At 39.8% G+C, this 11,499-nt stretch overlaps 1 protein-coding gene across 3 annotated transcripts; it reads left to right on the top strand.

Annotated features, from left to right (window-relative positions):
• The first annotated feature begins 324 nt into the window (after positions 1-324).
• myb (MYB proto-oncogene, transcription factor) lies at positions 325-9,931 on the top strand. 3 transcript variants are annotated; one of them, XM_088001897.1, is made up of 16 exons: positions 325-456; positions 2,305-2,422; positions 2,511-2,582; positions 3,044-3,136; positions 3,725-3,945; positions 4,388-4,607; positions 4,723-4,791; positions 5,557-5,661; positions 6,034-6,270; positions 6,417-6,536; positions 6,778-6,893; positions 6,980-7,082; positions 7,189-7,284; positions 7,564-7,674; positions 7,779-7,862; positions 8,586-9,931. In XM_088001897.1, the coding sequence occupies exons 1-16, from the start codon at positions 434-436 to the stop codon at positions 8,703-8,705; spliced, it is 1,908 nt and encodes a 635-aa protein (XP_087858023.1). In that variant the 5' UTR covers positions 325-433; the 3' UTR covers positions 8,706-9,931. The 3 variants fall into 3 exon arrangements, with proteins under 3 accessions (XP_087858023.1, XP_087858022.1, XP_014850005.1); XM_088001896.1 differs by lacking the exon at positions 6,417-6,536 and having other exon boundaries at positions 330-456; positions 7,564-7,662; XM_014994519.2 differs by lacking the exon at positions 6,417-6,536 and having other exon boundaries at positions 330-456.
• Positions 9,932-11,499: the final 1,568 nt, after the last annotated feature.

The raw sequence follows: 11,499 nt of genomic DNA, 5'->3' as shown, positions 1-11,499 counted from the left end.
GAGCGCCTGAAACAAGGTTGTAGCGTAGTGAGCACTTCAGTAACACTTTGTAAATGTGAAAATATCTACTTTTCATGCATTAAAACTACAACCTAAACCACAAAATGTAACTGTGAAGATATATATTTTTAGTCAGAGCCAAATAAACATTTTAAAGCAATGAAATTGGATGTCTTATGCGTATTTAAAGTCAGTCGGAAAATAATCTGACTGCAAGTGAAGTGTACAGCCTGGTGAGCATGCGCAGTGGAGCGAAAGCGCCGAGGAGCGCCAAATTGACCGGGATGAGAAAGGGAGGGGAGGAGCCCCCCTGCTAGTCCAAGCAGTTTAAATTAATGTCAGTCTGCCTGATCGCAGTGAGAACAAACACGGCGTAGATACCGAAAGTACACGCTCGGCGCAACCTGCTGCAAGCCGCTGGCTACATTTTACCATGACTCGGCGGCCGAAAAACAGGTAAAAAGCAGATGAACTATTATGAACTCTCCTTTCTTCTCACAATTTTCCTTGTTATGTGCAAGTTGTTCTCCATTTATTGCTGTTATTTCTGTGTGAAACCAGAGCGTTTAAAGCGGCATCTTTTCTACAGCGCTCACATGGCTTTTTCTTTTTTAAGCTAATTATCTGCTTTTTGTGCGACTTGTGTGTGAAAGCCTCTGTGTTTTCTTGGCATTTGTTGATGGTGAGGTTGTCGCGCTCGCGCCAATGACAGGTGGTGGTCATCTGGCATGTGCGCTCCTCACTGCTGTCAGTGACACACACACACGCTCGCGAGTTAACGCCACGCTGTGAGCGAGATGGTGCGTGGACACCGGTGGAGCTGCGCTGAATAATCGCCTAATACACTTAATTAAAACAGCCTGCTTGTCAATATGTCATTATTTAAACGGCAGAAGCCCCTTTCGGATCTCATGTTTAATTAAAAGAAAAAGTTTTGAAGCGCAGCCATTGTTAAGCGCCTCACGGTCTGCTGACCAGTTCCCAGCGGTTTTACGAAAACTGTTACTTTCGTTTTTATGTTTTTCTTTCTGTAAATTACAATGGTATCTACATAAGATGGCATTTCTAAACCCGGCTTGATTCAGTTTGCAAGTGTTATGCAGCATCTCTGAATGTGAGGAGCGCACTCAGCTATTTTGGAAACTGCGCTTTCACAGCGTCCTCTGCAGTACCTGCGCTACTTTTTTCACGTATTACCCCATTCTATTTTCAGATAAATAATTATTCATGAATTGAATTGAATAGTTGTATAGAGTTTTCCCACATATTTATGCTGATTAACGTGTGTTACACTTGCATATGGAGAGTTTTTGTTCTGCTTTACAAGGTTCTTAGGTTTAGAATATTAACGTGAAAGCTGCATAGTTTAATTTAAACGGAATTGCAAAGATCGATTTTTTTTAGTCAGCTTTACTTGTTCTATTGTGAATTGTCAACTAGCTCTATTATGCAATGCTCTTTAATGACACAGAAGTTTGTATTTATTGCTTCAAACAAAATCATAAACTAGTTAATCTTTAGGGTTTATTTGTGTACTTCTCAATAATGTTAATGCTGTTGATAATTCAGTCACATCTTATGCATTATGAAAAAAAAGAAGTGGAACGAGGAAGATAATGCACAATAAATACCCCCCCCCCCACTCTCTCTCTCTCTTTCTCTCTCTCACACACACACACACACAGTAGGATGTCTGGTCACCTGTTGCTCTTTTCCAAGCACCCTACCTGACTTCCACGTTAACACTGTTCATCAATCTGATTGGCTAACCAGTTCCTTGTGAGTGTGTGTGCGTGTGCGTGTGCGTGTGCGTGTGTGTGTGTGTGTGTGTGTGTGTGTGTGTGTGCATGCATGCAAGACTGTGATGTACAATGCCGCACAGGTCTGAACATGTTGGGGTCACAAAATGATGATCACACATGCCAATCCCAGTATCTGTGGAAACCAAAAACACTGGAACCTGTTCATCCTTCTCTGTTTCTCATTCCCTCCCTTTCTCCCTCCCTCCCTTCAGCTTACTGTTCTTCCCTCTTTCTTTTTTTTTTTTTTCTTTCTTTGCTTGTGAGTGTCTTGGCACAAAGCCTGCACCCAAACCTTCAAGAATGACTGGTTCTCTGTTTTTGACACCTGATGAATACAGACTGGGTTTTCCTTTTTCTTTTTATTAACTCTCCAACGTGATGATTAGAGAGAGGCATGCTCATTCTTCCAGTATTTGCCTAATTTAATTTCTTATACTAATGCTTTTTACACTGATTAAACTGGGTTAAAAATTATTTTTTTTTCCTGTGTGTGCATTCACAGTGTTTACAGTAGCGAGGAAGATGAGGAGGAGACAGATGTGTACGAACATGACTACGACGGGACTCTTGCCAAAGTAGGGAAACGCCACCTCGGAAAAACACGCTGGACTCGAGAAGAGGTATGCAAAAAAAAGTTTAAAATTCCTATCTTTAGACAAACTAGTGTCTGATTATTGCAGTGACAATCATATTTTGTCTTTTATTCAGGATGAGAAGCTGAAGAAACTGGTAGAACTTCACGGATCAGAAGATTGGAAGCTAATTGCAAGTCTATTAGCTGTAAGTTATAGATTGGGATGGAGGGCGAGGGAGGGCATGCACAGGTGAAACATTTGAAGAAAAGACGTCTAATTAAGAAGAGTCAGCATGGATCGGCCCTAACCTTGAGTAAAAATAGTATTATAATTACTACGGTGATTTTCACCTAACTGGTTACCAGTTATCAGCAACAAGTGGGGGAGGGGCCATGCTGCATTACTATGTCCTCAAAACATCTAAGGAAAATCAGTCATGCCGACACTCTCCCATTTGTCTAACTTTAGGGCTTTAATTAGATAAATTAAAGCTTTTATTGTAAAAAAAAAAAAAAAAAAAAAGATTCTTCATTTATTTTAGTTGAGTGTTGGTAAAACAAAAATTTTCTTTAATCCTCGGCTTGATTTTATTAACATGTGCAAGTTACCCTATTGCAACAGCAAAATGATGTTTTCTCTCCAAAATTTTCTCTCCAAAATTCCCAGAATCGAACAGATGTGCAGTGCCAACACCGATGGCAGAAGGTTCTCAACCCAGAACTGATTAAGGGGCCCTGGACCAAAGAAGAGGACCAGAGGGTAAGAAAACGCAGCATTTTATGAGGCGTATTTAGCATTAAGGTCTGTTTGAAGTGAACAGTTTTTTACTCACAGGAAACGCGCTGTAAGAATCAAAAACAATTACTTTATGTTCCTGAGTGATTGTAGCAACAACTCTGAAGCAATTCAGCCATCTGCTGTTGCACATTTAAAAGGTGCTATTACACAACAAATAACTTGGTTGGTCTTAATCGGTGGCATGTATCAAAGGAGTTATATATCCACCCACATGCTGTCAGTGTGATGATTAGCAGACAAGCTAATGTTCCACTGGAAAATCCCTCACTGCTCACCAGCAGGTGCTCCCAGTCACCCCCACTGGTTAAATAGAAACAATGAATTGTTTACTTTCAAAGAGTTAAAGTCATTTCTCTTTTTTGTGTTTTCTCCCTCCCTCTGCCTATCATATCTTTACCTTTACTTCTCCCTCTGTTCCCTGTGGTTACTCCATCCTTCCCCTTTCCCCTTGCCCACCCTCTACTATTGACTTCCTTCTCACGTTGTTCCTCCTCCTCTTGTTGGCTTTGCACTCTTTCTTTTTTTATTTTTCTCCCTCACACACCAAAGGTGATCGAGCTGGTCCAGAAGTACGGAGCCAAGCGCTGGTCGGTGATCGCCAAGCACCTGAAGGGACGCATCGGCAAGCAGTGCCGCGAGCGCTGGCACAACCACCTGAACCCAGAGGTCAAGAAGACCTCGTGGACCGAGGAGGAGGACAGAATCATCTACCAAGCCCACGAGAAGCTGGGAAACCGCTGGGCAGAAATCGCCAAGCTGCTTCCTGGCAGGTGAGGCGGAGAACGAAGAAGGCTTTGGGGGAGCGGGAGAAAAAAGAGAAGCTGGATGAATCACGGAGCCCTTGCTGGTTAGCTGCGCAACGCTGCGGTTAGGAGGCCGAAATAGGATAGTTGAGAAGGCAACGCAAAATGAGAAATAGGCATTGACTGTAGGGTAGGTTGACTTTTATTGAAACAAATGTGTAGAAAAGAATATCAACAGATAAAGAGAAAGCTCTAAGATTATTGTAATTGCTGTGCTCTGATAACTTTATCAACTACATGCATGGGCTTGTGTGTTTGACTGAGACTTTGTTTATCTGTGTCAGCCCGCATGTGTCTGTGTTGATAACATGTTTGGAGCACAACTCTTTCGGACACGGGTCTCAGTAGGTCATGGGTGTGTTGAATAAAACATCTCTCATTTAATCCGTGTTTTTCTTGCAACCCGCAGGACTGACAACGCCATAAAGAACCACTGGAACTCCACGATGAGGCGAAAGGTTGAACAAGAGGGCTACCTTCAGAACACATCGAAGAACAGCAACTCCTCGCTTTCCATGAACCACGGCTACATCAAGACCACCAATCACGTCATGAGCTTCCCCCACCACTCACCGAGCCACGCACAGCTGTCTCCTGTGACCTACAACTACATATCTGAAACACACAGAGTGAGTAAACTTAAAATCTTGGAGCAAATATATATAAAATGGCCCAAAAAAAAAAAAAGAAAGAAAGATGTCCTGGAATAAAATAATAACGTAATGTTTTTCCTTGATTCAACAGCTGCCGTTCCCAATGGCTCTGCATTTAAACATCCTGAACATTCCCCAGCACGGGACTGCTGCTATACAAGTAAGAACTTTAAACAACCTATGATGACAATTTTCATTAATATCTTTAAGCATCATGTCAGTCATATGGTGGTTACTTTCTCATCATGTTGCCTGCATATAATTAAAAACTACGGTTTTATATAAAGATAAAAAAAAACTATTTAATCTCTGAAATTGTTTTAAGTTTCTAAATCTGTAAAAGGTTTGCCTTAATAGCCGTAAAGTGTAAGAGTCTTCTTTCAGCCAGTGGACTGGCAGTGCCCAGTAACACAGCTGTTCTAGTCTCTGGTTCATAAGGCTGGAGAAAATACAAGTCGCTCCAGAATATTTGCAGGCATCTCATTTGAAGCACATTAAGGTGTAAACTTTAGCCGTTTTGAAACTTTAGCTCCTTTAAACCAGCCCATGTTTATCTGCAAGTCCTCCTGCAGTTTAGTCCAATTTGATTCAATTAATTTCATTTATAAAACCCCTATTTTATCGTTGGTCATCTACACTCCAAGACAAACTAGTCCACTTCAATAGTATCAAATAATATAGAACCCAAGTGAATCCAAATTCACTAAATATTCACCTAAATATTTTGTCACATGTAATCCAATTAAGCACAACAATTATACTAGTAAAATTAGGTCAGGTTTTTTCACATTAAAATAGTGCTATATTGTCTAACAGTATAAAAAACTGTTTTAATAACTTGCTTTTTGTTGTTCTTCTGATTGAAATGTGAAGAAAATAATAGGAATGTTCTAATTTGTTCCCCCCAATGCCAACTTCTTTCTAGAGACACTATGGTGACGAGGATCCTGAGAAAGAGCAGAGAGTAAAAGAGATCGAACGGCTGCTCATGGCGACAGAGAATGAGCTGAAAATCCAGCCGTCCCTATCAGTAAGTCAAGACGTCTGTCTGGGTGTGAAATTGTGACAGCACGATTTATGCGTGTGTATTTTTGACCCTGTCTTTGAGGACAGTGGTCGGACGTGTGTATTTGCGTGAATAAGGAGGAGGAAACATCTGGGGGGTCTGTTTCTGCAAAAGTGACGAAACAGGACCTTATCACCATTTCTCTACTGTGTGTGTGACCCCTTGTGCAACTTTCTTCTGCTCAACACTTCTGTTGCTTTTTAATTTAAAGTTCCCTTTCTTCTTCTCTTTTTTTCCCTTATTTGTTAAGCACTTATTCACATTTGATTTCCATGCATTTTTTTTTTTTATCTCTCAACATCACATTTATTTATTTATCTTTTTCCACTTCTCCAGATGAATTTGAGTTTTCCGTCTTGGGCCACTCAGAGCTCTTTGACCAGCAGCTCGGATGGTGCTGCCACGTCTTTATCACACTTCCAGACCGCTGCCCCGGCACTGCCTCTTGACCAGAGCTGCCTACCTGAAGAAAGTGCCTCAGCAACACGGGCCAGCAGCACCGCCGGCAGCCATCACAGCAGCCCGACATTCACAAACGCAATGCCCGACTTCATGGAATCCGTCATTGATTCTGTAAGTTTCTGCATCACAATTAAAGAAACATACAGCACATGTTCCTGCATAGAACTGTTTCCATAGGAAAGGCAAGGCGTGACAACTTGCTGTGAAGATTTTCTCAGTCTTGGGACTTGACCCATATTTTACTGCCCTGTTTCCAGAGCCTCCCCTTAGAGGGCAAAAGCGCTCCCAGTCGCTTCTTGGATCTGAAAACAGGCAGGGTCATCTGCTCAACTCCAAAGTCCTTTCCAGTCAGAAATCTGCCCTTTTCTCCCTCGCAGGTAGTTAAAATAGTTGAAAGCGATCAGAATCCATCTAGTCACCAGCCTGTCTACCCACAACAGCATGAATCATTTAGATCTAGTGTTTCTCACCTCGATCCACCTCCAGTAGTGTCACCACTCGTTTTTTTTTTTTTTTTTTTTTCCTCTGCTGTCATTTTTTAATCCAAGTTCCTTCCACCCTCAAGGACAAACTATTTTAAGAGTTTGACTAACTCGTTTTCTCTCGTCTGTTTCACAGTTTCTCAGCCAGTCTATGAGTCCAGAACACTCCGATGACAGTCTACGAATGAGCATGGCTGTAGACACCAAACCTCTCGTCGACCACTCTATCAGGCCACAGAAAGAGAATGAAATGTAAGTCCAGTTGAACTTTCATCGTTTTAATGTACAGGTTTGACCACGCGTCTCTTTTCAAGCGCTGTTTATGTTTTCCTTCTCAGATTCCGAACTCCAAACATCCGTCGATCGATCCTGGAGTCGAACCCTCGTACACCCACTCCTTTCAGATCAAATTTGGGCCTTCATGGATCTCTCAAACTACAGGTGAGGCAAAATAAAACCAGTGTGTGAGTTCTTGTCACTGTAAGTACTTTCGCACAAGCTGTTTTGAACGAAAAGATTTATTGACATAGTGGTCTTTTTACTGTAGAGTCAAACTTTGGAGCAGCAAATGGTCGAGTCTATCAAACAAGAACCCATGGAGTGCGCCATTGACCAGCCTCCACTTAAGAAGATAAAACAAGAGGTACTTTCCACACATCCTGATCACCTACATGCCTACAACAACAGAAAATAAATAAACTAAAGACAAATGTAGCAGGTTAAGTGTGTATGTTTTGAAAACTTGTTAAGAATGTTGTTTTGGTTTTCTCCTGTTATCTTTAATGCAAATACGTGTAAACAGTTTGCATGGAGTCTGTTTTCCTGCTTGCAAGCGTTTGTGATCAGCACATACGTCGTTTGCATCGTTTTGTGGTTGCATGATCATGTGCGCTGTATGACATGGATGTGTTTCGGTGCGAAGGTGGAGTCCCCGTGCGAGAGGAGCCCCTGCATGCAGTGGGAGGGGCAAGAACTCAACACACAGCTTTTCTCCCCCAATGCTTCCGCACAGGAAGTACCTGTAAGTCCACATGTGAGTTTACGACACTGAAACCTTGCGACTTTGATTACTCAAATGTTACCTGTAAACCTCCATAAGAATTTTTGTATTGATTTAGTTTTTTAACTTTTTATCAGGATCTACTTACCAGCTCACTACTAAGTGAGGATGGACACAAGCCCTACCATCTTCCTCACAGAGACATGAACAGCCCACTACAGGTATGTAAATTAAGCTCATCTAGTAAATAAATTACACTTTTTAAAATAAAATAGGGAATTTATTATGCACAAAAACAGTTAAGCTACAACCATGAAATAATAAACATCAAGTCACTGGCTGCACTCTGAAAAATTAGTCCTAACATTTTTCCTATTGATTAAGTGGATGAAAACTTAGAACTCCTTGACTTTTAAGCTTATAAACACATCGAATAATATTATGTACTAAAGTGCTTTTATGAAAATTGGAAAGATGGGGATAATCCTTTGTTTCTGAGTTGGATAACAGAACTGCTGTCAAAGCACCTGCAGCATATTTCTTCTTTTATATGTTGAAGCGTTCAGAATAAAATTTAGAATCTATCAAGACCAATGAGAAAAACGAACATTGGTATTGATGAGAAAAAGCCTGATCTCTAACATGTTGCCCACAAAGCTATCTTTTTTTTATTTTAAACCTCTGTCCATGCGATGATTTGTAAATTTGATTATTTGTGACAAATAAGGGGCATATCAAGTTTTATTAATCAGTCTCTTTTAAAGATTTCACAGTTGAACCACAACAGAATAATGTCTGAAAACGAAATTATTCTATTATAACTTTTAAAACTTCTGTATGCACACATTTAACTCATTCATAATAAATAATGTAAGCACAAAAAATATGAATACGAGTTCATATAAAGATACTTACCAGTGGCATTTTTTCCTTTTCTTCCACAGCAGCAGCAGCTCAGTCCTTGGGAACCAGCAACCTGTGGGAAGACAGAGGAACACATTCTGGCCTCTGAGCAGAACCACAAGTACATCAACACTTACCCCACGAGGACACTGGTGATGTAGACAATGGAGAGAAGCACAATACAAACGAGGGGGGAAAAAAAACAAACAAACAAAAAAAACCCTGATCTGGAAACGTCAACACTCCCTGCGCTGGACTCAGCGTCGCAGGTTTTTTTTTTTTTTTAATATTTGTTGTGGTACAACAGTTGGGAGAGGCCTTTACGCCATTTGTGTTTTTACACTCAAACTTGTTGGATTTCAACCAACCAAAGACTAAACAGGTTTTTTTTTTTTTTTTGCCTTTTAAGTAGAATTTGATTTTTTATATATATATAAAATTGTCCATCCTTTTTTGTCTGCTCTATGTTTTTATAAGTGTTGTATTATAAATGGGAAGAGGTTTGCGTTGGGCTGTATTATTGGTTACAAATTTTGATATTAATATAAAGAACAAGTTAATTTATTTGTTTGTTCCTGTTTGTTTTTTTTTTTTTTGTTCCGGATTATGACTATGTAATTGTTTTACAATCCACCAATTGAGCAGTGTTGTAATTTTAAGTATTTAAGCCCTGTTAGCATTATCATATATCCAAAAGGCATAATAAGAATTTCCAAACTGACCTCTGAATTTTACTCTTGAAATTATTTCACTTTTTTCTAAAGGGTATGTGGGTCTGCTGAAAATTTCAAGTGTTTGGTCCCATAAACGCTTAAGAACTGTTACGTCTGTTCTTACATGATGGTTCAAATCTGGCCAACTCTAGTATTACCACATTGCGATCTTTATTTCACCAGGAAATACATTTTCATTTCAAATTACGATGCATTTCTGGCTTTTACATTGGGACAAATGTATGAACAAATGAATATGTTTATGGAAAGAGATAAAGAGAGACTACACTATGCATTTCAAAATCTGAAATGAGCTTCACCGAGTAAGAGTAAAAACCAAGCTGCTCTTGACTTTCTGTAAAACGAAAGAATTAAACACTGATGTTTTTATATCCTACTACAAACAAAAGCCCTCTTGAAACTTTTGTATCAGTTCAAAAGAAAACTTTTGAAAATTTTGTATTGTTTTTTGTAAAGTGTACTTCAGCATTTTGTTTCCATTCAGAGATTCAAGGTAGCCCTTGTCAAACACTTAAACAGACTTTTTTTTATACTTATGCCTTTTTTGATACTAGCTTTGGACTTTTTTATGAAAGCATTTATAGATGCCAAGTTTTCATGTTTTTATACTTTTGTATACCGCCATGCAAATAAAGTGTGCCGTTTTTATTACATATTTGTGTTATTGAGTGTTATTTGTGTGGACATTTGAAGTTATGCATTAGTGCTTAAGATAAAAAAAACAAAACAATTCAGAGATAAAAAAGTATTTCCATATGTTGGGAAATATTGTAAAAGTCCCGTAATTGTCTAAAGTCATCTCTCTGTAGTAAATGAATGATTCCTGATCTTGTGTTTCCAAAGTGCGACCTGATCTGTAGTATTCAAATTTCTGCCAGCTTTGTAGTATTCAAATACCTTCTCCACCCTTTTCCCCTCATACGGTCTTGTTGATACAAAGGTTTGTTGTCGTAAAACTGTAGTGCATATCATAAAACTTTTCTTCCTTCTACTGTTCACTAAAAGGTTGGACCGTTTATCAAGCAGAAAATAGGCAAATATTCTCAACCGTTGCCTTTTTTTTAAAAAAAAAAAAAAAAAAAAAAAAAGGATAAGAGGACACCGCATGTGTGCAAAAGCAGATGTTTAGCATATTCTCATCTCCCTCACATAGAGGCCGCCAACACGTGCGGCCATGACCAGAAGAAATAGTATAAAACACACACGCTCAAACCTATGAGCTCCACATTCAGTCTCTTGAGGGGACCGTCCTTCCTGTGAGGGCTAGCAAGCTAAGGGGCCCTGACTCAGTCCAGTAGCTATATTTACACCCCCTCCCCTCTGCGCTCCCTCCAGCCATCTGCACACCCACCTCACCCTGATCCACCACACTGCCCTCAAATATAGATTCCTATCTCGAGTTGAACTCGCGGAGGGACACATAAACAAAAATGACATTCATGAAGACTTGTGGCAGGAACTGTACGTGATATTTAAGGCAGGCACCAGACAAAATAGTTTTATCACGAGTGTAATAACCATTGTTGACATTTATCTGTCCATCAGAATTGAACTTACTGTAACAACAGTGCAAACGGAGAGCGACAAAAAAAATAAATACGCTGTATCTTCCAAAAGTGCTACCGTTTGACTCTTTCCAAATCTTCTCACATTACAACAAAACTTACTTACAGTAATATCAAAAATACATGGTAAGAGCACATCCATACCCTAAGAAGCGTACTAGGATAATACACAAAATGTTCAAACTATGCATTTGCATATTTGTGCAAAGACAAGATTATGACCAAGAATATGTGAACCTGTGCAAATAACAGCAGGGGTGTAAATTATTAGGTTAGTTGGGAGCTGTGATGGTTATACAGGGTCCCAGATACTGGGAGGAACAACCTATAATGATGCCATTTTGTGCATTTAGGATGTAGCAGTCAGCCACTAAAGAGCCTCCAGTTCTACAGCGGTATCAAAGATGGGGTGGAAAATATGGTCCTGTTTTTTTTCTTCCTCTTTCGTTAAAGTTCTCTCTTCTCCCACTACTTGCACCGAGTCGAAGGAACATACATACTATGACGGAGTCGGCTTTCCCTATGAAGTCATCTAACTGTTTACTTTGTTGATAAGCTCCTGCTGCAGCGGTCAACACCATAGCAGACGACTGATTCCACCACAGAGTCCCGTTTGCACTCCATGAGACCTCAATCATTGTTCAGTTTTGTAAGTT

Source organism: Poecilia mexicana, unplaced genomic scaffold (genome assembly GCF_051168715.1).
Source record: "Poecilia mexicana isolate PSO_F unplaced genomic scaffold, ASM5116871v1 scaffold_21, whole genome shotgun sequence".
NCBI lineage: Eukaryota > Metazoa > Chordata > Actinopteri > Cyprinodontiformes > Poeciliidae > Poecilia > Poecilia mexicana.
Note: the sequence above shows the minus strand (reverse complement) of the source record. Positions and strands in the feature narration are given on the sequence as shown.

Coding starts and splice junctions, on each gene's coding strand:
- myb (XM_088001897.1), top strand. CDS start 434: ATGACTCGGCGGCCGAAAAACAG. Junction 3,946..4,387: donor GCCAAGCTGCTTCCTGGCAG/GTGAGGCGGAGA, acceptor TGCAACCCGCAG/GACTGACAACGCCATAAAGA. Junction 6,537..6,777: donor TGCCCTTTTCTCCCTCGCAG/GTAGTTAAAATA, acceptor TCTGTTTCACAG/TTTCTCAGCCAGTCTATGAG.